The sequence below is a fragment of the Rhinatrema bivittatum genome, chromosome 13, assembly GCF_901001135.1.
Source record: "Rhinatrema bivittatum chromosome 13, aRhiBiv1.1, whole genome shotgun sequence".
NCBI lineage: Eukaryota > Metazoa > Chordata > Amphibia > Gymnophiona > Rhinatrematidae > Rhinatrema > Rhinatrema bivittatum.
In genome coordinates this window covers 50,537,144-50,563,166 of record NC_042627.1, presented here as the reverse complement: position 1 = coordinate 50,563,166, position 26,023 = coordinate 50,537,144, and the positions used below count along the sequence as shown (strand labels likewise).

General features: G+C 44.5%; 1 protein-coding gene across 1 annotated transcript in view; it reads left to right on the top strand.

Moving 5' to 3' along the window:
• The window catches only part of UNC13C (unc-13 homolog C), a 688,103-nt gene that overhangs the window by 492,141 nt on the left and 169,939 nt on the right, over positions 1 to 26,023 (top strand). The window contains exon 18 of the mRNA XM_029574856.1: positions 17,255 to 17,340. Coding sequence (XP_029430716.1) covers positions 17,255 to 17,340 — 86 coding nt within the window. The remainder of the gene's footprint in view (positions 1 to 17,254; positions 17,341 to 26,023) is intronic.

Genomic DNA, 26,023 nt, shown 5'->3' with positions numbered 1-26,023 from the left:
ATTCTATATTTTAAATTTTATTAGCAATAGAAAAAGCATAAATAAGAAAATGTATGAGAGCTTCTAGAGGCATAGCTTCAGATGTTAAGTCTATGGAGGGAAAAACAGTGAGTTGTTTACATTCACATCAGTTTGATACTTGATGGGAATGGTGTGTGTGTGTATGCTTTAGCTTGTTTGTCTAAATGTTATATCTCAATATTGCATTGAATTATGTTTCTTTTATTACTGTGTGTGTTTATTGTAACCCCCTCAGTTCTATGGATCAGGGGGTTAGAAATTTTATAAATTAGAGAGAGATCTTTATATATATATATATAGAGAGAGAGAGAGAGAGAGATATTTAGATAGATAGATATAGATAGATCACGCAGAGCAAATAAGTGCAAGAAGTCACTGTATGCCATTTTGAATCTAATCTGTAGCTGGACAGGAGAAAGACACCCCTAGTTCACATTGGAAGAACCAGTAGTGTAGGACGCAAGGGTGGATTTGAGGCCTCAGAGTTCTTTACTCAGGATGTCAGTTGTCTCCCTTCTATCCCCCTCTTCCACACTTCCCTAACATCCTGATCAAGGGGCTTTGGGTGCCAGAATTCCCCCCCCCCCCCACCTCCCTCCTAGTTACATGTTAAAAATATATAAATGTTCCCTGCGGGGTTTCAAAATTGCCCTTCCATGTATGAATCCTTGGTCGAATAAAAACTGCAAAAAAAATAATAAATTAGTATTTCTAGAGCATAAACAGGAAATCATATTCTTACTCTCTGATATTCAATAGGGCTGTTAATATGTCACAAATTGCTAGAAAAAATGAAAACATTCCTTTCCATTTTCAAGTGTCACAAATGACTGCTCAGATAGAGGGTAATTTGGATGATAGTGAAGACAATTGCATGGCAGATGTCTTTCCTAATGATTTAAATTCGGGGGTAAATTTTCTATGGGGACCCTAATTAGAAAGATGCATGTGTTATTTCTAAGCCTACATAAAACAAGCCAGTTTTCAAACTTAAAGCACCCACATTATTGTTCTTGAATATTCATAGTAACATAGTAATAATGGCAGAAAAGACCATCTGATCCATCCAGTCTGCCCAGCAAGTTTCTCATGGTAGTAACTGCCGCTCTGTGCAGGTTACCCCCAAGCCTTATGTTAAGGGTAGTAATTGCCACTCCATGCAGGTTACCCTGTGTTTCTGTTACGGGTAGTAACAGCCGCTCTGTGCAGGTTACCCCCAAGCCTTATGTTAAGAGTAGAGATGTGAATTGGAACCGGAATCGGTTCGGTTCCGATTCAAATCTTATAATTTTTATCGTCCGGCCCGATTGGTTTTTTGTTTATCGGCTGCGCCCGATCCGATAAACAAAAAACCCACCCGACCCTTTAAATTGACCCCCTTAGCCTCCCCCACCCTCCCGACCCCCCCCCCCCCCCAAACCTGGCCCACGCCATCTTTAAAAATGGTGTGGGCCATCCAGTGCTCCTACCATGTGACAGGGGCCGGCCAATGGCACGGATACCCTGTCTCATGGTAAGGGCAATGGGCCATCGGCGCCATTTTTATTAGTGGCAGCCGACGGCCCGAGAGTGGGAGATCGCTCCCGGTGCCCCCACTGGACCACCAGGTAATTTTAAAACATTTTTAGGGGGGTCGGGAGGGTGGGGGAGGCTATGGGGTCAGTTTTAAAGGGTCTGGGTGGGGGTTTTTTTATCAGGCCATCGGCGTCATTTTTATTAGTGGCAGCCGACGGCCCGAGAGTGGGCGATCGGTCCCGGAGCTTCCACTGGACCACCAGGTGATTTTAAAACGTTTTGGGGGGGGGTTTGGGAGGGTGGGGGAAGGTAAGGGATTCATTTTAAAGGGTCGGGGTGGGTTTAGAGGTTGTTTTGGAGTGCCGGTTTTCCCGCTCCCCCCCCCCAAATAACTCCCGTTAGTGGACACAAACCCGATTAACGATTTTTCACGATAAATCAGGGAAATTTCTATTGTATCGCACTCTTTAATGATTTTTGACGATTTAAAAAATATCGGACGATATTTTAAATTGTCAAAAAACGATTCACATCCCTAGTTAAGAGTAGTAACTGCCGCTCTGTGCAGGTTACCCCCAAGCCTTATGTTAAGGGTAGTAATTGCCACTCCATGCAGCTTACCCTGTGTTTCTGTTAAGGGTAGTAACAGCCGCTCTGTGCAGGTTACCCCCAAGCCTTATGTTAAGGGTAGTAATTGCCACTCCATGCAGCTTACCCTGTGTTTCTGTTAAGGGTAATAACTGCTGCTCTGTGCAGGCTACCCCCATGTTTCTGTTAAGGGTACTAATGGCCGCTCCGTGCAGGCTACCCCCATGTTTCTGTTAAGGGTAGTAATGGCCGCTCCATGCAGGTTACTCCCATGTTTCTGTTAAGAGTAGTAACTGCTGCTCTGTGCAGGCTATCCCCATGTTTCTGTTAAGGGTAGTAATGGTCGCTCCGTGCAGGCTACCCCCATGTTTCTGTTAAGGGTAGTAATAGCCACGCCGTGCAGGTTACCCCTATGTTTCTATTAAGGGTAGTAACAGCCGCTCAGTGCAGGTTACCCCCATGTTTCTGTTAAAGGTAGTAATGGCCGCTCCGTGCAGGTTACCCCTATGTTTCTATTAAAGGTAGTAACTGATGCTCCGTGCAGGCTACTCCCATGTTTCTGTTAAGGGTAGTAATGGCCGCTCTGTGCAGGCTACCCCCATGTTTCTGTTAAGGGTGGTAATGGCCGCTCCATGCAGGTTACTCCCATGTTTCTGTTAAGAGTAGTAACTGCTGCTCCGTGCAGGCTACCCCCATGTTTCTGTTAAGGGTAGTAATGGTCGCTCCGTGCAGGCTACCCCCATGTTTCTGTTAAGGGTAGTAATAGCCACGCTGTGCAGGTTACCCCTATGTTTCTGTTAAAGGTAGTAACTGATGCTCCGCCATGTTTTCTGTTAAAGGTAGTAATGGCCGCCCCGTGCAGGCTACCCCCATGTTTCTGTTAAGGGTAGTAATGGCCACTCCATGCAGGTTACTCCCATGTTTCTGTTAAAGGTAGTAATGGCCGCTCCGTGCAGGATACCCCTATGTTTCTATTAAAGGTAGTAACTGATGCTCCGTGCATGCTACCCCCATGTTTCTGTTAAAGGTAGTAATGGCTGCTCCGTGTAGGCTACCCCCATGTTTCTGTTAAGGATAGTAATGGCCGCACCATGCAGGTTACCCCCATGTTTCTGTTAAAGGAAGTAATGGCCGCTCCGTGCAGGTTACACCTATGTTTCTATTAAGGGTAGTAACGTTCGCTCTGTGCAGGCTACCCCCATGTTTCTGTTAAAGGTAGTAATGGCCGCTCCGTGCAGGTTACCCCCAAGCCTTATGTTAAGGGTAGTAATATTAACAATCAATGCCAAGCAGCTGTCAAATCCATTACAAAATTACTGCTAGCAACATGTTTATACGTTGAGCAGCCTTCCTGATAATTCAGACAGTGCTGCTTAGGGATGTGAATCGTGTGATCGATCGTCTTAACGATCGATTTTGGCTGGGGGGGAGGGAAATCTGATCGTCATGTTTTGTTTTTTTAAAAAATCGTAAAAAATCGTAAATCGGGGGAGGGCGGAAAAACCAGCACACCAAACAACCCTAAAACCCACCCCAACCGTTTAAAACAAATCCCCCACCCTCCCGAACCCCCCCAAAATGTTTTAAATTACCTGGGGTCCAGTGGGGGGGTCCCGGCGCAATCTCCCGCTCTCGGGCCACAGCTGCGTTAATAGAAATGGCACCAGTGGCCCTTTGCCCTTACCATATGACAGGGTAAAGGTAGCGCCGGCGCTATTTTGGTTCCTGTCACCCGACGTCACGAGTGCAGGAGATCGCTCCCGGACCCCCGCTGGACCCCCAGGGACTTTTGGCCAGCTTGGGGGGGCCTTCTGACCCCCACAAGACTTGCCAAAAGTCCAGCGGGGGTCCGGGAGCGACCTCCTGCACTCGGGCCGTATTGCCAATATTCAAAATGGTGCTGGCGCTACCTTTGCCCTGTCACATGGTAAGGGCAAAGGGCCATCGGCGCCATTTTTATTATCGCAGCCGATGGCCTGAGAGCGGGAGATCGCTCCCCGCGCTCCCACTGGACCACCAGGTAATTTTAAAAGGTTTTTTTGGGGGGGGGGCTAAGGGGGTCATTTTAAAGGGTCGGGTGGGTTTTTTTTTATCGGGCCATCGGCGCCATTTATATTAGTGGCAGCCAAAATGGCGCCGATGGCCCGAGAGCGGGAGATCACGCAGGGTCCCCCCCCCCCCCACTGGACCACCAGGTAATTTAAAACATTTTGGGGGGGTTCAGGAGGGTGGGGGATTTGTTTTAAAGGGTTGGGGTGGATTTGGGGGTTGTTTTGGTGTGCCGGTTTTCCTGCCCTCCCCCTCCCTCCTCCCCCTCCCTTGATTTACGATTTTTCACGATAAATCAGGGGAATTTCTATTGTATCGCGACTCTAACGATTTTTGACGATTTAAAAAATATCTGACGATTTTTTTGAATCGTCAAAAAACGATTCACATCCCTAATCACCATTTCACATTTAGAGAGTTGTATGTCAACCATCAGATCCTAGTTTGGACACTATCTTTTGGTTTTAAATTTGACAAACACAGAAATTCTATTAATAGGAAATAAACTAGAGAAATTTCAGTTCTCTATGGGTAACCACACCACACTGCAATCTTCTGATGAGGTTGTTACATGGCACGGGTTTTCGTGTGCCCCTTGGGCCTCGGTCCGACCCCAGACAAATCCAAGACCGAACCAAGGGTAGGCGGCATGTCCCGGCATGGCAGAGACAGGTCTTACCCTCTGCCAGGCCTGCAAGCTCCCAAGGCCAACAAGAAGATGTTGGAAGGTGAACGTTCCTCCGACTGTTCCAAGCCCTTTCGGACCTGCCGCTTGGATCGGCATGGAGCAGCAGGCCAGCCTGAGGATGAGGGCAGACGGAGGCCTTGACACAAAGACATGACTATGAGAAGGTGAAGACATAACACCAAGGCTGATGCGAAGACATGACACCAAGGCTGATGCGAAGGCATCACAAGACAAGGAACTTGACGAAGTCCAGACAAGACGAGAAGCTGGGAAGGTAGACATTGGCACTGTCTCTCAGGGCGCCCTACTCAGCCCACCTTCACGGGCGGACCCAATGGGCTGGTAGCGGACCACCCTGTCCCACTGCGCGACCTACACAGCCCGAGGAGGCTGGTCACGGGACAAGCTCAGGAGAGGATCCAGTCGAGGCGGGACTTCGACGACAAAGCCAATGTCATCCGAAGTACCACAAAGGCTGGCAGGGCAGGACGGCTCAGGAGCACAGGACATCAGTCCACTGCCGGCATCTCCCAAGACGGAGAAGCATCACCCGGAGATCAACGGCCGGCAGAACAGAAGGCTCAGGAGCACTGAAGCAAAACACCAAGGAGGACTGGAACACCAGGAAGCGAGACATCAGGAGACAAGACACCAGGACACCTGGACGGGGACCTCAGGCAACGAAGACATGGTTCAAGACGAGACAAGGAGCTCCCACAAAGAAGACAAAGGACCTGACGGAGCACTGGCAGGCAGGAGCCTCCAGGACTAATGAAACTCTGATGCAAGGCCAAGAGGAGTTGCAGAAACAGCCCTTTTATAGGGCTAGCACAGGAAACAGTCTCAAGGTGGGGCCCAGGGCATATCCGGCCGTGGGCCCTTTAAATCTTGTAGAGAGGTGTGGCGGCCCACCTAGGAGCAGGAAGGAAGCTGTGCAGGACTGTGGACAGTGGTCCTGCACCAACGTCAGCGATGCAGCAGCAGGGCTGGGACTGGAGACAGGCCCTGATGACGGCAGCGGCTCCAGCTGCTGCAGGAGGCCCCGAGGGCGGCTCCAGCCGCCAATCCAGCTTGGGGCTTGCGGCCTCTGGCAGCGAAGATGGCAGAGACGTTGGCGGTGGCTCCAGCCACGTAGAAGGCAAGGAAGTCCGCGACTCTGACCGCAGTGAAGAGCAGGGCAAGACAGGCGGCCTCCGGGCCGCAAAGGCAAGGAGAGTCCGCGGCTCCGGCCGCATGGGAAGGCCCGACTTCGGCGGCATCCGGCCACATCGGGCAGCAGCAAGCGGCAAGGTAAAGTGCCTGCTCGCGGGGATTAGCTCCGCGGCAGGGTTCATAACAGAGGTAAAATCTTTAGGAGTTAAACTAGATGATAGTTGGTCTATAGGATATCACATCATCTCAGTCCTTCGTACAGCCTATGGGTGATTACACCTCATGAAACAATTAAAGTCATTCTTAACCTTTGAGTACTAAAATCCATGGTTTATGCCCTTGTGATCTTAGTTCTATATTACAGTATTGCTGCATACTAGGGGTTACAAGGTACTTTAATTAGAAAACTTCAAGTGGTAGAAAACACGGCAGCTAGAATTGTTATGGGTCATACTAAGCACAAATCTGCAGTTCCTCTATTGGAAGAACTACACTGGCTCCCAGTAAAGTACTTATCCTCACTTTGAAGATCTTACATGGGATCGGCCCCCCTCATATGCCATCTAGACTGTGCTGGAAGTCCTCACTCAGAGAAGCATGCTCTCAGCATAGCTATCTACTTCAACTCCCATCTTCGAGAACAATTTGGCATGTAAGATTGTGTAAAAGATCATTCTCTATTTCAATTCCTGATGCCAGGGAAGAAACTTGCTTAATGCATTTTAACCATAAATTAAAGTCCTGGCTGATGACTTCTGAGCTCAACCTAGAACTTTTAAGAATTTTAAGCTAAAGTTTTCATCGTCCAATGTTGTTTTTAATCAATTGATGGTTTTATTTTATTGTATTGTTTTAATATATTCTTTACTTTTGCTGTATATCGCTTTGGAAAGACTTATTGTAAGTTTGGAAGGAGATTCATAAATATTATAAATAAATAAATATATCCTAAGTAAGTAAAAATCATTTAGTTGTTATGCAGCTAAAAATACACTTGTACCTTACATATGTCAAAACATGGTGTAGGTTGGGCCCATTTGCGGAAATACTATGCACGTGTAGTTTCTGTGCAGCCAAAAGCAGACCTCTTATGAAAGTACATGTGTGCTTTCATATGGCTAAAAATCCATTTATCTGGATATGACTGATTTGAGGATATTAATTCTATTTTTGCTCACATAAAAGATTTCTAAAGCTTTAAAATTGTACTCTTTAAAGAGTGAATTTTCAAAGGGGTTCTGCACATAAGTGGCATGTATGCATAATATACTCAGACTCTCTCCTCACTGGACTAGACTCACTAGATTCACAGACTCCCTCCTCACTGGACTAGACAAAGGACACTCCTATATACTAGCTAGGGATGTGCAGCCAGAAAATTTTTGTTGCATTCGTGATACATATTCATTGGGGGTCATATCCTTTGCATTCGGACGTATGGCACCCCGATATGTCAATACGTGAATTTGTTTTCCGGTTCCCATTAAAGTCAATGGGGGAAGGATTTCCAGCCTATTTTTGGCTGCAGAATTGGGGTTTTATTATTAATTTTGATGAAACTTCTGGGGAGCAATCATCAGAACAGGAAAACATCTCCAAGGTACTTACACTGTGGCAAAGTGGCAAGAATAGCCTAAGGCACAGTAAAGATGCAAAGGGGTACCAGAAGTGGCAAGAGTCGTCTGATGTATGGCAGCAAGGCAGAGTGGCAGAAAGCTGATAGAGGCAAGACAGGCTTGCAGAGCGGAGGTAGTCTGGTCCCTGTGGTTTTGAAAGGGAAGAGACAGGCTGGCAGAGCTGAGGTAGTCAGGTCCCTGTGGTTTTGATAGGGGCAAGACAAGCTGACCCAGGAGAGAGTTCCCTTTCCTTTGTGCAGGAAAGTGCTCCCTAGAACGGGTTCGCCCCTAGAGTGGGGTGTTTCCATTGGCGTCTAGTGAGCTCTCGCTGGTCTTTTAAAATCTGGTGGACGTAGCAGATATACAAATGAGAATTTTGAAGGCAGAGGCGGAGGAGGTTTCCATGTGAACAGCAGTTCAACATGGGTCAGTGGGTGTTAAGAGATAGGCTGGCTACACCCAGGAAGAGTTCCATTTCCTTTGCGCAGGAAAGGGCTCCCTAGAATGGGTTAGCCCCTAGAGTGTGGTGGTTCCGTTGGTGTCTAGTGAATACCCAGAAGCTACTGACTGTACTTATGCACTTCAGCTGATGACAAAGGAACTTGAAGAGCTCTCAGAAATAAGAAAACTGCTACTCCAGTCCAAATTTACAATATCAACCTGTGTTGACTTTGTACCCTACATTGCCTCTGTAAACAATGGGAACACAGAGGATGAACTAAAGTACACCTACCACAAGTTTTCTATAGCACTAGAAACAATGTGGCAACTAAGAAACAACTAGAAAAAATGGCCCGTATTATGAAGGTCATGAAAACTATATCCTAACTCCAAGCTGGACAGACAGGTACAGCGTTAGAGGTCAAGCACTGGTAGGGACGAATGGTCTGGATGGACAGGCACAGCGTTAGAGGTCAAGCCCTTTTAGGGACGTAAGGAGGACTGCATGGACAGGCACAGCATTAGAGGTCAGGCCCTTGTAGGGACATAAGGCCTTGACAGTGGATGGACAGGCACAGCATTAGAGGTCAAGCCCATGTAGGGATGTAAGGCCTGGATGGACAGGCACAGCAGTCAAGGACAGAGTTCAATCCCAGCTAAGGACATAAGGCCTGGACGGACAGGCACAGCAGTTGAGGACAGAGGTCAAGCACACCTAGAGAGATAAGGTCTGGACGGATAGGCACAGCAGTCGAGGTCAAACACTTGTAGGAACATAAGGCCAGGATGGACAGGCACAGCAGTCGAGGACAGAGGTCAAGCACACCTAGGGACATAAGGCCTGGACGGACAGGCACAGCAGTCGAGGACAGAGGTCAAGCACACCTAGAGAGATAAGTCCTGGACAGACAGGCACAGCAGTTTTTTGTTTTTTTTAATTTATTTCTCTTTCTATTTTCAAATGTTTCTAGCACTTCATAGTTGATTACACTCAGGTACTGTAGGTAGTTCCCTATCCCCAGAGGGCTTACAATCTAAGTCAAACACTTGTAGGAACATAAGACCTGGATGGACAGGCAAAGCAATCGAGGTCAAACACTTGTAGGAACATAAGGCCTGGATGGACAGGCAAAGCAGTCGAGGACAGAGGTCAATCCCACCTAGGGACATAAGGCCTGGACGAACAGGCATAGCAATAGAGGACAGAGGTCAATCCCACCTAGGGACATAAGGCCTGGATTGACAGGCACAGCAGTTGTGGTCAAACCCTTGTAGGAACATAAGGCCTGGACAGACAGGCAAAGCAATGGAGGTCAAACACTTGTAGGAACATAAGGCCTGGACAGACAGGCAAAAGTAGTCGAGGTCAAACAATTGTAAGAACATAAGGTCTGGACGGACAGGCAAAGCAATCGAGGTCAAACACTTGCAAGAACATAAGGTCTGGACGGACAGGCACAGCAATCGAGGTCAAACACTTATAGGAACATAAGACCTGGACAGACAGGCAAAGCAATCGAGGTCAAACACTTGCAAGAACATAAGGCCTGGACGGACAGGCACAGCAATCGACGTCAAACACTTGTAAGAACATAAGGTCTGGAAGACAGGCAAAGCAATCGAGGTCAAACACTTACAAGAACAAAGGCCTGGACGAACAGGCAGAGCAGTCGAGGTCAAAAACTTGTAGGAACACAAGGCCTGGACTGACAGGCACAGCAGTCGAGGACAGAGGTCAATCCCACCTAGTGACATAAGGCCTGGACGAACAAGCAGAGAAATCAAGGTCAAACACTTATAGGAACACAAGGACTGGACGGATAGGGAAAGCAGTCGAGGTCACAACCTTGTAGAGACACAAGCCCTGGATGGACAGGCACAGCAGGTTTTTTGTCTTTATTTATTTATCTTGCTATTTTCAAACGTTTCCAGCACTTCATAGTCGATTACACTCAGGTACTGTCAGTATTTCCCTATCCCTAGAGGGCTTACAATCTAAGTCGAACCCTTGTAGGTACATAAGGCCTGGACAGTGGATGGTCAGGCACAGCGATTGAGGTCAGGTACATGTGCTGCAATGCTTATATTATCTGGAGCATAGGAGGCATTTGGAGCTGCTGCAAGGCTTTCAATTGCTTTCATTCATCTTGCCATTCACAGGGAAAATTTGGAAACCCAAGCAAAGGCAGGTTTACTTTCAAAAACACTAGCATTTCCATCAACTCTGGTGCCAGCCTTGAGCGGTGAGGGCTCATGATATCCCCTGTCACTGAAAAGACACGTTCACTGGGCACACTAGTTGGTGGACATGACAGATATCACTGAGCCACTTTGGCTAGGTGTGGTCATACAGTGGACTTGTGTGCCCATTATGCCAGCGGATCTGTCTGCATGTTCTCTATCGGCTCTGAGAGATACCCTGTCACTGACAGCTGTGCTGGTGTCTCCTTTGTTTGGGCGGGCTGAGAGTCACTCATGCCAGCAGCTTTCTCTCTCGCCTGTCGCACAACAGATACATTTTTATGGGCAACATGCCTTGGGCGTTCTAACATGGAGGAGGAGGTACTATCTGTCGCTGACACAGTGCTGCTCCTGCTTGGGCTAGCAGCACAACTCTTTGAAGTGCCTGCTGTTTCCACCTCTGCTTCAAGCCTAATCTGTCTTTGCCTGTGGCGCTCCTGTTCACGGACCTTTGCTAACAGCAGCTCCTTCACAAATGAAAGACAATTGGACTGTAGGGCGAGTTTACCTTTCACACGGGGATCACAGACTGTGGCGAGCATGTATGTGTTCTGTTTTGTTAAAGGCCTTAATCTCTCTTTCACCTACTGCTGCAAAACATCCAGACACTGCAGCACCTCAGCAGTCATTCCCTCTTCCTGTTTAAAGGCCTCCAAATGTTCATCCAGGAAATTAACTATAGGGATGATGTCAGCCAAGGTGGCACTTTTGTAACTCAGCTCCTCCATGACATCCTTGAAGGGCTGCAGGATTTTTACCAGCTGACTCATAACTAACCAATCATAATGCCCTAGGGGATTCTGCACACCTATGTCCATTGTACCAGAAAGTTCATGAAGGGGTGTCTGCAGCTCCACTAACCTCTCCAGCATCATAAAGGTGGAATTCCACCGGGTGGCAATGTCTTGAATGAGACACTTGTGAGGCATCTCCAAATCAGTCTGTTTTTGTTGGAGAACCTGCCCCGCCTTGACACTTCTGTGGAAGTGTGCTGCTATGTTCCTGCACTTCTGTATTAACCTATGCAGGTATTCATTCTCTTTGTCATTGGAATCCAACCCCAGAGCTGACTTCACTACCAGGTACAGAGTGTGTTCAAAACATCGGATGTTCTTAAAGCGCCTGTCGTTTATTGCCTTAACCATGTTTGCACCATTGTCTGTGACAAAGAACCCTGCCTGAGTTTTCCTGTCTCGCTGGTGTAGTTGCCAGCCCTCCAGCATCTGTCTGATGCATGCTAGAATATTGGCTGCGGTTTTTTTCCTGGTCCGTCAGGTGGGTGTGCATTAAAGCCCACCTCCACCCTGATACTTCTTCAGTAATAGAGCTGCTGGCTGCCCCTGCCTCAGCCATGTCCCATCAGTGTGCTGTCAGAGAGAGGTAAGAGTGTGCAGCATTCATGGCGGTCCAGATATCGCAGGTGAAATGCACTCTCCCCTCTGCCTTAGCTAGCAGCGCTTGCATGCGACTGCGACACTGCTTGTATAGGCTGGGGATGACCTTTCTGCTAAATGTGGTTCTGGAGGGGACTTTGTAATTTGGAAGTACGACCTTCAGAAAATGCTTGAAACCCACATTCTCCACTAACAGCAAGGGCTGGTCATCAAGGGCAATCATTTCCCCAATGGTCCTGGTTATAACTTTTGAGGCTACCTGCCTCCTACCCCGGGATAGCGTTACCGCACTCCACCCCATTTCCTCCATGGTGGATTGTCGCTTCTGCCACATGTCAGGGGGTTGCTGGCCTGCCACCTGACTGCTAGAAGGGGATGAGGGTGTGGGCTGACTCTGCTGCTTTTCAACCACTGCACACTGCTTGGAAGGGGTCCCCCGACTGGTACTGCCACCATCCCCAGATGGCAGTAATCTTGTTGGGTGTTGCCTCTTCATATGATGGTTCATGCCAAAATTAGATAGATGTCCCATTTGCTTGCCTCTGCTAATATCCCTGGCACAGTAATTACACCGAGCAAAACACGGGTCTTCCATCACTTTAAAGTGGCTCCAGATCGCAGATGTCTTTCGTGATCTTCCCCTCTCTAAAGCCTTGGGGGTGGAAGCTGCCACTGGAGCTGAGGTAGTGGGTGCACCCTGAGAAGCAATGCCAGGGGGAGCCTCTGTCACCCTATGTGCCTGTGCTGACTGCTCTTCCTCCTCATCATCATCACTTTCATCTCTCCCCTGCTGCACTGAAGTGGAGGCTAAGACAGGACTAACTGATCCTCCCGAAAATTCTTCACCTCTTACTTCTTCCATTTCTGATGAGAATCCCACACAAGAAGATTCTTCATCTGAATCAGAAGCAAACAGTGACTGCGCTACCTTGTCAACACTAAGTGTTAGTCGAGACTTCTGTCCCCCTGCTGCTTTTGGGTGTCTACATTTTGTCTGGCCTGACTTTGCCTCCGCTTCCATCACCTCCAAAACTACAGGGCCAGAAACATGTGGTGGCGATGGCGATGGCGATGCATCATGGTCAGATTTCATTTTTTTTTGGGATGGAACTGCCAGCCCCTACAAAGAGTTTAGATTGCGACAGGTGCCTTTTTAACTGTGCTGGTGGTGTTGCACTAGTGTCTTTTGAAGTGCCTCCTCTGCCAGTCCCAATCACTCAACTACATCTAGCTTTCCCTGACATTGTGGATTTAATGTCACTGAGTAGTGTCTACCACTGCCCACTATCATGTACCTGGCTGTGCACTAATGTGTGTGGTGTGCACACAGACGCTGCTTGCTTGTAAGCACAAAAGAGGCAGACTCCCTGGGCACTTGACTGCACAGACCCACCCAGTAATTAGGTTCAGTCTGTTAAAACTACCCACTGCCCACTGTCACGGTACCTAGCTGTGTACTAATGTGTGTGGTGTGCACACAGATGCTGCTTGCTTGTAAGCACAAAAGAGGCAGACTCCCTGGGCACTTGACTGCACAGACCCACCCAATAATTAGGTTCAGTCTGTTAAAACTGCCCACTGTCACGGTGCCTGGCTGTGCACTAATGTGTGTGGTGTGCACACAGTCGCTGCTTGCTTGTAAGCACAAAAGAGGCAGACTCCATGGGCACTTGACTGCACAGACCCACCCAATAATTGATTTATTATTTTTAAATACCAACATTTAATCTGAGATATCACATCGGTTTACATTCAGGTACTGTAGATATTTCCCTATCCCCAGAGGGCTTACAATCTAAGTTTTGTACCTGAGGCAATGGAGGGTAAAGTGATTTGCCCAAGGTGTGACAGCAGGACTCAAACGCTGGTCTCCTGATTCGTAGCCCACTGCTCTAACCACTAGGCTATTCCTCCTCCCTTACACCAAGCCCACCTCCCCACAGTATCGCTGGAAATTAAATGTGTGGCTCTCCTCGTGCTGATCTTTATATAGTGCTGGCTCATCAGTAAAATCGACAGAGAGCGCTGAATGACAGCGCAATTGGCTACATTCAGTACATATCCCTACTGTTAGACAGGCCCGACTTGTTAATACTAGAGAGACTTCTTTTTCCATCGCGGCTCCAGTTCAATGGAATCTTATCCCTTTTGAAATTCGGGAGCTGGAAGATGTTAAAAAATTTAAGATGGCATTTAAGAGTTATTTGTTGACTCGTGTGTTTAATAACTTATAAAGACAATGTGTTTGCCTCATAATACCATTGTGATCCTATGGAAGTATGAAGTGTTTAATTACTCTGATGGTTTTACCATGATATTGTACTCAGTGAACAGGGACAATTTCCTTATGTTTGTTTGGTGAATTTGGTTTGGTTCCTATGGAACCTGATATTGATGCTTATAAGTGTAATGTCTGTTTTTATTATTATGTATGTTCTATGTATATCGCCCAGGCCTTTTTGTGTTTGGCGTTTAATAAATTTTATTAAATGAAAAAAAAATGAAATGAAATTTCACAAAATGTCAGCGCGGATACGCTGCATTCCAGTATCCATGCCGACCTGTCCGACCCTTTCCTGTGTGTCACTGTGATGACTCACAGGAAATGGTCGGACAGGTGAGTTCAGTCTGTTAAACTAACCACTACCCACTGAAGACCAGTGCACAGAGAGACTAAATGACTTGAATTTAAAAAAACTGAGTTTAAAAAAGCTGGAATTTTTTTTTGAAAATAATATATCTCTCCCAGCCAGCCACAACACCCTAATGGTGGTGAGTGCTAGCTGCTTCTCTCCCTGGCACAGCTTCTCTTCTCAATCAGATCACCTAAATAAACAGCTTGAAAGAAACAGGACTAGCTAGCACTGGCACTGCAGCAAAATAAAGAATAATTAGTTTTTTTCTTTCCTTAACTAGCCTATCTCTCAGTGCAGCCTCCTCTTACACCAAGCCCACCTCCCCACAACATCGCTGGAAATAAAATGCATGGCTCTCCTTGTGCTGATCTTTATATAGTGCTGGCTCATCAGTAAAATCAACAGAGAGCCCTGAATGACAGCGCGATTGGCTGCATTCAGTGCATTTCACAAAATTTCAGCGTGGATACGCTGCATTCCGGTATCTCACAGGAAAGGGTCGGACAAGTCGGCATGGATACCGGAATGTAGGGCATGGGCACAGCCATTTTGTGAAAATCCTAAGCTAGCTAGTAGCTAATGGGGGCGAAGAAATGCGCGCGCCACAGGGCACACCGAATTAAACGGATAATAAGTTATATACGTGGGGAGTCGCGATGCGTTTCGCCTCCCCATGTATATAACGAATATGGCAATCTAATACTAGCTATGCTTGATATATCTGCCGCATTCGACAACATAAACCACAATACTCTTATCAACCGACTTAAGGAAATAGGCATATCAGACACCCCTCTCCGCTGGTTCGAGTCTTACCTCAAAAATAGACAATATAAAGTCAACTTCAGAAATAAGGAATCCCAACTGTATAACCTATCCCACGGGGTCCCGCAAGGGTCTGCCCTCTCATCAACCCTTTTTAACATATATATACTTCCTCTCTGTCACCTGTTCTCCGAACTCGGTCTCATGTATTTCATATATGTGGATGATGTGCAAGTCATCATCCCCATCACCGACTCCCTACATAATGCCCTTAAAACCTGGGACACAGCCCTCACAGCTATTAGCTCACTCCTCACGAGCATTTACCTTGAATTCAATACTGATAAAACTGAAATCATGATTATCTCCCCCCAGAGAAACCACATGTTTGATACTCCACCCCCAGGCCTCACCACTGCAATCACCCCTGCACAAAGTGTAAAAAACCTCAGAGTCACCATTGACAACCAGCTAAACCTTAAGAAATATATTAACAACACGATAAAAGACGATTACTTTAAATTACATACTCTAAAGAAATTAAAACCCCTTCTTTATCAATATGACTTCCGTACCGTTCTACAATCCCTTATCCTAACAAAAGTAGACTACTGTAACTCCCTCCTCCTTGGCCTCCCCAAAGCAACCATCCTCCCATTACAAATGCTGCAAAATGCAGCTGCACGCATACTCACCATCACGCGCAAATCCGAACACATTACACCTATCCTCAAAGAATTACACTGGCTCCCCATTGCCCAACGGATAAAATACAAAACATTATCTATAATACACAAAACCCTACATACCGAAAACATGCACTGGTTCAACAGTTCTTTACACTTCCACAAACCCTCCAGACCACCCAGATCCCAGCATGCTGCTACATTACACACGCCACCTCACAAAGCTACTCTACTCAATACAACTAAAGAATGCGCCATGTCCATAGCAGGGCCAGCAACCTGGAACAATATGCCCCCTGACCTTCGTCAGGAATCATGCCCAAAAAAGTTTAAACAAAAACTTAAAACATGGCTCTTCTTACAAGCATTCTCCTGACTCACCCCCACTTGTATAAAACAATAGGCGCCTACCTTCCTGGTCGTCCTCCTGAACTCTTCACTTCTTTTCACACTTTCCATGAACTCCCTGCTACTTTTCCTATCTACAATTTTTTGCATAGGATTTCAACTTGATTTTATCTCCCAATATTTATTATTTGTTTTGGTTACCTAAGTATTCCAATTGTTCTTTATTTATTTTGTATTAACTAGCTTGTTTATTATTCTACTTATTTCATATTTTCAAATGTAAAGCACCGTTGCTTTCCTTTATGTTAAATGGAAACCGATATGATGTTACTAAATGAATGTCGGTATAGAAAAACCTGCAAATAAATAAAATAAATAAAATACTATTTTATAAACATTGAGAGTACATGTATATTTTCAGTTTCATGCCTATATTTTACCAGTGAAATACCAGGATATTCCCGGCTGAGTTCAGCATCATGCACAATAGTTCCATTTTGTAAGAGACATATGCATATATACTACCAAATGTATTTGTACATTTTTATACCTGCTAATTGATTTATGTAAGTGAAATCAGTCTAGACAGCTGTCTGCAGTTTTTGGGTGAGAGGTCTGGGTGATCTGATGGAGGCTCAATATGAAACAACAGATGATCTAGGTAAACTGGCAATTCCAAGTATACCCTTTAAGTGTTTCGAAACGGTATCCGTGCGTACTTTAAAAAATACCAACCTCTGCATTTAATTCTTGGTGTTTATTCATGCAGCATCATGATTATTTCACATATAAAATATACATGCATATGTTTATAAACTGGGTAGAGAAAAGGTGTTTTCTTGCATTGCAAATATATACACATATTTTCAGAGCAGAAATATATGGTGTTTAATAAACTGTACAGTTCCTGCCACCCAGTTTATAAAATACTAGTATTAATCTCCACACGCCCATTTATGTGCACAAATTCTGTACTGCGGATAGGTTTTGAAATTGGGCTCCCTGTGTACAAGATGCTTATGGTATATAAACAGATATGTTCCCCTTACTAAGGCACAGATGTTAGAAACATTTACAGCTGAAAAATGAAATAAAGCTCTGTCATTATTTGTAGGTTCCCGCAAGAGTTGAACATGGGAAAAGTTAGTGCTGAAGTCATCTGGAATATGTTTGCCCAAGATATGAAGTATACTCTGGAAGGTATTTATTTATTTATTTGCTTATTTATTCTTAGGCATTTGATATTGCACCTTTTCCTCAAGGTAGGGCTAAGGCGGATTACACAGAGTGCATACTAGAAGTAATAGATACATAAGGATATGACGTACTCCTAGGAGTTATATTGTAAGGACTAGGGTATTAGATAGGTATAACGACTTGGGTGCATTGGCTATAAATTAGTGTGACCTGATATATATTAGATCAGAGAGCTCACTCAGATCACTCTTCTTTGATATCCAATATCTGGAGGGTAAAACAATGTTTATTTTGTTCTTTCTCATGTGACCAAGCATGTAATAAATGGACTATATTTTAAGATATTTCAAAGGCTCCATGATTGATTCACTGGGAATAATTACCTGGGGCAACCTTTCCTTTAAGTACATATAGTCAGGTTATAATCACTTTTTATTAGGGATGTGAATCGTTTTTTGACGATTTAAAAAAATCGTCAGATATTTTTTAAATTGTCAAAAATTGTTAAGAGTCGTGATACAATAGAAATTCCCCCGATTTATCGTGAAAAATCGTAAATCGGGGGAGGGGGAGGGGGGAGGGCGGGGAAAATCGGCACACCAAAACAACCCCTAAACCCACCCCGACCCTATAAAACTAATCCCTTTCCTTCCCCCACCCTCCCGAACCCCCCTCCAAAACGTTTTACGAGTACCTGGTGGTCCAGTGGGGGCGCGGGGACCGATCTCCCGCTCTCGGTCCATCGGCGCCATTTTGGCTGCCACTCAAAATGGCGCCGATGGCCCAATAAAAAAAAACAAACCCCACCCAACCCTTTAAAAACGACCCCTTAGCTTCCCCCACCCTCCTGATCCCCCCAAAACATTTTAAAATTACCTGGTGGTCTAGTGGTGGTCCCGGGAGCGATCTCCTGTTCTCGGGCCGTCGGCTGCCACTCATAAAGATGGCGCCGATGGCCCTTTGCCTTTACCATGTGACAGGGTATCCGTGCCATTGGCTGGCTCCTGTCACATGGTAGGAGCACTGGATGGCTGGCCGGTGCCATCTTTAAAGATGGCCGCCGCCATCTTTAAAGATGGCGCCGGCCATCCCCTTATAAAGTAAGGGATAATAGCGCGTCGAAAACGTGTGTCCAACCCCCCCCCCCCCCAAAACTAATAGTGCCCGCAACATACAAATGCATGTTGATGGCCCTATTAGTTATTCCTGCATGATACAGAAAGTAAAATGTGCAGCCAAGCTGCACATTTTAATTTCGGCCGGCACCAGGGAAGTGTACAGAAAAGTATAAAAAACTGCTTTTCTGTACACCCTCTGACTTAATATCAAAGCGATATTAAGTCAGAGGCCCCAAAATTTAAAAAAAAAAAAAAAAATTTAATTTTAAATGGCCAGCGGCCCGTGGATCGGAAGACTGACGCTCAATTTAGCCCACGTCCGTTTTCCAAACCAGTAGCTGTCAGCGGGCTCGAGAACCGATGCCGGAAAAATTGAGCGTCTGCTGTCAAACCCACTGACAGCCGCTGCTCCTGTCAAAAAGGAGGCGGTAGGGACACGCTAGTGTCCCTAGCGCCTCTCTTTACCGGGGGCCCTAATTTGCTTGTTCTTCCCCCCTGAATTGCGCGCACAGGAGAGTGGCCTGTGCGCGCGCCAGGATAGTGGGTGCTCGCCCACTCTCCCGCAACTTTTACTGAATCGGCTTGAATATGCCTTATAGGACAACTTAATTCTGTTCATGGCAGTGACCAGCTGGTCCCCTTTTGATGACAGATGTGCATACATGATGAATTTTTACTTTATTTTCAATGTTGTGGATGAGGATGGGATGCAGGGAAGGGGGTGTGATTCTTAATCTAATAACTATGATCCGAGCAATTGCTTTGAGAGCTGGGAGTGGGGTGAGGAGGGGTCATTTGCATTGTTTAGAATTTGGCAAATATTTGTAACAGATTGGTGAGAGTACATTATATCCACAAAATTGACATTCATTGACTGGAAATGTAAGGTGTATGTTAGAGTATTTCATATATTTTGCAATATTGCAATGTGGAATTCTAAACCTTAATATTAACAAGTAAAAATGTATTTTAATTTTTTAATTAGCTAATATGATATGCTATGTTTATTTAAAAACAAGTAGGAAAAGCATATCAAGGCCAGACTTTGGGAATGCTTTCCAATATAGATTTGTAGAAGGAGGTGTCAGGTTTCTTACAGTACATTTTGAATACATACTATGCGTCATTATGGGGTAGATTTTTAAAAAGTACGCCCGCGCGTACTTTTCTTCACGCACCAGGCGCAAACAAGAGTACACCAGATTTTAATAGATACGCATGTAGCTGGGCGTATCCTTTAAAATCCGGGGTCAGCGCGAGCAAGGCTGTGCAAAATTGGCAGATTTTGGAGCGGCCTCGGAGGGAACTTTCCTTTAACCCCCTCCCCCCCCCGCACCTTCCCCTCCCCTCCCTTCCCCTACCTAACCCACCCCCCCAGCCCTATCTAATCCCCCCCTACCTTTGTTTGAAAAGTTACACCTGCCCGAGGCAGGCGTAACTCTCATGCACCAGCCGCACGATTCCCCGGCCCAGGAGCAGTTTCGGAGGCCTCGGCCATGCCCCTGAAATGCCCCCGGGCTGGAACCACGCCCACGGCCCCGCCCCCAGATGACGCGCCGCCACGACACACACCCCGACACGCCCCGACACGCGCCCCCCCCCAGGAAAGCCCCGGGACCTATGTGCGTCCCGGGGCTTGCACGCGCTGCCGAGCCTATTCAACATAGGCTCAGGGTGCGCAGGGGAACTTGGGGCAGGTTTTCGGGGACTACACGCGTACCCCTTTGAAAATCTGCCCCTATGGTTTTTCCAGTTGTTGCAACATGCTCAATCCTTAGTTTCCTGATTACAGAGAAAAGAAAACTATGCTGGAAAAGAAGAGACTGTTTCAAAATAAAGTATTTTATTTAATACCATAGTAGGTGTCTTGAACATTTGTCCCTAAGCTCTAAACCGTGTTGGAGGGAAACATGGTATCTCTGAGGGGGATGTAGATGGGGTGGATGGGAATGTTGGAGATAAGTAGGTATGTGGGGGAGTGTTGTGTATGTGGTGTCTTGGGATGTGAGGATATGGGGGGGGGGGTTGACAGATGGTGGTGTATGGATAAGTATAAGGGGTGAGTGGTGTATATGGGTTCTGTGGGGTATTGTTTGGAGGTAAAGGTAGATAGGGGTGAGCATAAGTGTGTGTGTGTATGGGTGTGCATGCGTGTTGGGTGGTTGTGTCTTGAAAATTGTTGAGGGAAGTGGCTGGAAAGTGCCTGTTGGCACCATTTTTCATCACCTATTTCAACACATTTTTACTGTCTCTCTGCCTGTATTAGTCTGGATCAAATTGCTGTAAGTTTAAGGGACAGAGATAAATGGTCAACATTCTGCAGCCTTTAACTGTTCCCCATAGAAAACCATGAGAAATTTTTGAGAGGCTTTAGTTCTCCAAAGATACTGACCCAATGTTTCTATTATGTATGTATGTATGTATGTATTTATTTATTTATTTATTTATTTATTTGCATGTATTTTTATTTCGCCTGAAGAAACTTGCTCCCAGTGAATTACAATAAAAACTTAAAGCAATTTGTTTTTGAACTCATTTGAAGTATTCCAGTTTTTTTCCTGCATGCCAAATGTAATGAATTTTCATCTCATTTTTGGAGAGTTATTGAGCCAACAGACAGATGGCCAGGCACACAAATCCATCTACATCATTCTTTCCAACATTCTGTATTTTGGAAAATAAAAAAAGGGAAAAAACCTGATGCCATACACTCTTAATTAATCATTATCTTTATCCTCTCTTTGCACAGATTACAAAATACATAGATCCAAAGATCTAAGTGACAGGTTTTTTCAGGCAATTAATGGGTTTTAATGTCATCAATGGTTTAGCGACATCAGTGGTTTGGAAACATCAGCTGTTTCTATCATATATAAAATCCCAATGTGATATTTTGCCATAATATTAGATGGTTACATAGCCATATTTCATATGGCTAAAACTATTCCCCTCTTCAGCTTTGTCCATTTAAAGGTAATTTTCAAACTCCATGAAGACCTTGGTGACCTTCAACCTCATTTTCAAAGTAAAACTCCCTACAGATTCCCCTTTGAGAATTCCTGCTGGCACACTCACCACGGGCACAAAATATGCACATGAAGGTACACATGGAAATGTCAAAATGAAATCCCCATACTTTCCTGTCTCTGCCCCAACCCCTCCACCTGCACAGTCTCCTTTTGGTGCGACTAAAAGTAGGTACACCATCATCCATCATGTCTACTTTTAGCTGTGTTCATAGGGGGCAAAGTTCAAGCAGGATTTTTTCGGTGGTAAACTCATATTTAAACTTTTGAAAATTACATCCTTGATTTCTAATTTGAAGCTAGAGATAGAGCTTGGCAAAAATATCACAATCAATGGTCATGATTCAAAATCCACAGTCAAGGTGGAAATAGATTTCTTGATCGTGAACGCATATTGAAAAACAATGATAAAGGAAAGTTGTAGGGAGTTTTTCAAAGTCCTTACTATGATCTGGAGCGTTGTTAAATTCCCTGTGATTTCACTGGATTGAGTTTTTCAATCCACTGTCAAAATCTAGAAAACTCCATTTGAATAATAATAGCCATATAATTGAATTTTTACACTATGGTCATAGAATGCAACATTTTTTACTTCCTTACTATAGTGTAATATCAAATCTGGCCTTGCTGAAAATTTTGAATAGTAATATGAGATTGTAATATCTCTAGATCAGCAATGTGAGAATACCCATTATCTAATGTGTGTGTAAATATACTGTATATTAATATGAACTGACAATGAATTGTATAGTAGAAAAACTGACTTGGAGAGAGAATATTTTTTCTTGACAATTTTAATTACATTAGATTTAGCTGATAATGTATGCACAGCATTGCATAGAAGACTGCTAAGGTATGGGACTAGGACAGAAAGTTACAAATTAGGTGAGGATCTGGTTGAGCAACAGAATGCAGAGGGTGGCTGTCAATAGAGTCCACTCTGGAGAAGGTACATTGACTACTGAGGTTCTCCAGGGTTTGAAGATAGGACCAATTCCTTTCAATATCTTTATTAGCAATGAGGCAGACATGGGCTTGTTTGCAGATGATGCAAAAATCTATAAAAGAATGTACACACCAAAAGAAATGAAGAAATTAAAAGGGGATTTAAAAAGAAGAGTTGCCATGGGTTTGGAAAATGAGCTTAAATGCTAAAATGTGGAAAATCATACATTTGTGGTGCAAAAATCCACTATTTAGAAGGACAAGAACTAATAACTGTTAAACCAAAAAGATATCCAAGAGTTGTTATTTCAGATGATCTGAAGATGGCCAGTCAATGTAATGTAACAGGACTAGCAGTATGCTTGATTGCATGAGTAGAGACCATAAAAAGATATGATATACCATGCGGGGCCAGAACAAGGCCAATTGAGCCCAGCATCCTCAGCCAGAAAAAAGGCAACAATATACACCCTGTTTAGGTTAATACTGGAGGTGATACCTTCTCAATGATATTGATAAGATGAAATCAGTTTTTAAAAAAATGTTTAAAAAAATGATATAAGGCCTACAACAAAAACCCTACAAGAAAAGGTGCAAGACACTTAAAATGTACTCTCTGGAAGAAAAAAGGAAAAGAGGGGATATGATAAAAATCTTCAAATATTTCACTTCCTTCAGTAAATTGCAGGAAGGGAAAATGTTCCATAGAAAGGAATTAACCCACCAACAGGTGATAGAAACCAGTATTGTGACAGAATTCAAGCACACATGGGAAAGATTCAGTGCACAGTGACTGGGAGGTTGCAGTATTGCACACAATCCACCTTTTCACTCCCTCAAAAGCAGAAGCAAGGGAAGAAGAGATGATAAAACAATACTGGAGGTCATTCAGTAGTCAGATGAGAGCCAGCAAGCTGCAACACCCCAGAAACTAGGTGTTGCCGGCGGTTTGGTGGTGCCCAGGTACTTTCCAGCAAAGCCACTAAGGCCTAGGAAATGGGATATTTGGGCAGTTACCTCACTAGTTTTGATAACTGTGTAGATTATTTCAAAGCTTGGTGGTGGATCAAGAGGGGGAGGGAGAAGATGAAGTGAGTATGAGATTAAGTTGGAATTTTATACATTCATCTACCCAGGATGATAGAGAACCAAAGGGGAAGAGAATAAAAACTGACTTAATTAAGGAGTAATATTCTACAATCAATCAAGCTTCTACAGCGGCAGCTGGGTCACATTATTGCTGTCTGGGCAGGAATAACTGGGCTGATTGGATAGACCAATTGGTCTTTTTCTACCATCATTTACTGTGTTACTTTCAGATGTAGTTAGAATGCTATGGTGATTTATTATGAGACTAGATTCAAGCTAAATCTGTGTATTTATAAATAGCTCAGCTAGGTTGCTCATCTCATAAGATATGTTCTTACATAAAACACACACCGAAACATTTACTTCATACAGAAGGCATTCCATTTGAGACCATGACATTCAGCCATTCCTATGTGTCTTCTCTAGCATCATATCAGGTCTGCAACCACCCCACATCTTTTGTATGTCACCATTTCCTTTCATATATATTGTAAATTCTACAGGGCAAACCATCCCCTTACCTATTGTTCCCATCTGAGTCCTTTACTTCCTTCATTTCTTGCATTAACTAGTTTATTGTGGTCTATAAATAAATGCTTAAATACCTGCAGTTTAAATAAAGATCTTTATTCAGATAAAGTATGGAATATTCCAGGAGAGTGCAAGATTACCAGCAAGGCAATTCAGAAGCAGTCTGTCAGAACATTGTTGACATAATAGATCAAATAGGTCACACCTCCAATTTACATTCCAATGAGCTAGTTCGCTTGTTTGCATAACATTTTCCTAACTGGATGACATTAACACAACATGTTCTTAATAGGGTAGTATTATAATGTTATCTCATATATGTTAATTGGGCTGACATTCTTGTAAGTCATGAGATTTCTTGTAAATTGAGTTCAGAACAGGAACAAAACTTAAGGCTGAATTTTGACATACTTTTAAAATTCTTGTTTACATTCTAGCATTTCAGCATATTTTGACATGCCAGCAGCCTTGAATAGTTTTACAAGTCTGATCAATGCAGTTTCACAGTGCAATAATAATAGCTTCATAGGAAAACCTTTTCAAAGCACCCTAACAAGTTCATACCAGAGACATAGCTAGAACTGAATTTTTGAAGGGTTCCAAGGTTAACATGGGGAGCACTGTGCTAGCCCCTCCCCCCCCCCAATCCATTATTCCATCCTATGTGAGTCTTTATGGCAGTAGCTACAAAACTATTTCATTTCTGGCCACATGCTGTACTATGTGTCTTTTCATTCTCTCCTTGTCCTGGCTACTTTCTGCAAATGTTAATCTCTCTGCTATAGAGCATTTATGTAACCAGGCTTCCAACACAGCAGCCATTCCTGCTGAGATGGAGGGGGGGGGCAGAGTTTAATTACCTACCAAAAGTTAACTGAAAGGCTTTGATGGTCTCAAATCTTTACAGGACTAGATCAAGTGCAGTTTTGTTTCCCTGTTCAAGTTAGCTTTCTTAAAGGGTAAAGGATCATGGACTGGTAGTGATTCCATTGCATCCAGGCCATCTAACTGCTGCACCTGTAAGGATTGATTCAGATGCGACGTGATACTGCTGCTAGGGGAGGAAGTCTGAGCCAACTGTGGGGAGGCACATACCCCTGAGTCCCCCCACCCCCATCCCCACCCCTCCATAGCTACACCCCAGGTTTATACTAGTTTATGGTTACCTTCTTCAGTGCTTAAAAGGATGTGTGGGGAAAAAAAACATTTTTCCTTGTGGGCTTGTTTCACTCAAATCATTTTAGCTTCTGGAGAATGAACAGTAGGAATGCAACCCAAATAGCACCAAGCAGAAGTTCAATAACTCTTCTGAAAAAATTAGAAAATATTTATCACAGCTTGGAAAAAAAGATATTGGGGATTCAGGATCATATTGATCTGATTATAATATATTGGGAGTTGTTGACACTTGTAAATATCCCATTTTCACAATCAGCAGTAGTTGCACTCCATTTCAGTGCTTTCTTACTGTACACATAATCAGTCTTGATTTTTATTGCTTCCTGGGATTTTTTTCTTAGAAGTAAAGCTCAGTAAATGAATTGCAGGTGATTAGTTTTAGAGAGCAATGCGCCCTTCTTCAGGTCAGGGGGGGAACAGCTCTTGAAAGCTAGTAACAAATGTATTAAGTTAGACCAATAACAGAAGTATCACCTACAGCTTGTTTGCTGACCTTTATTTCTACTTATCCCCGTGAACTAACATGGCAGCTGCACTGGCTTTGTTCAGAATTTGAAAGAAAAATGTTCTGAACTCTGTAATATCATCTGTCTGTCTGGTACATTTGCCCTGCCAGGATAGCATCACGTGATCAATTCTTCTCTCTGTTATGTCAAAACAGTGCCTCAAGTATTGTTTTGTGCATGGAGCAGAAACCTGAGAAACAATCAAAATCACAATCACAAGCCACACATTAAAAAAATCTCAAACAGGGGCCCAGCCACTCTGCTTCCATACCCATTCTTACAGCTCTGGACC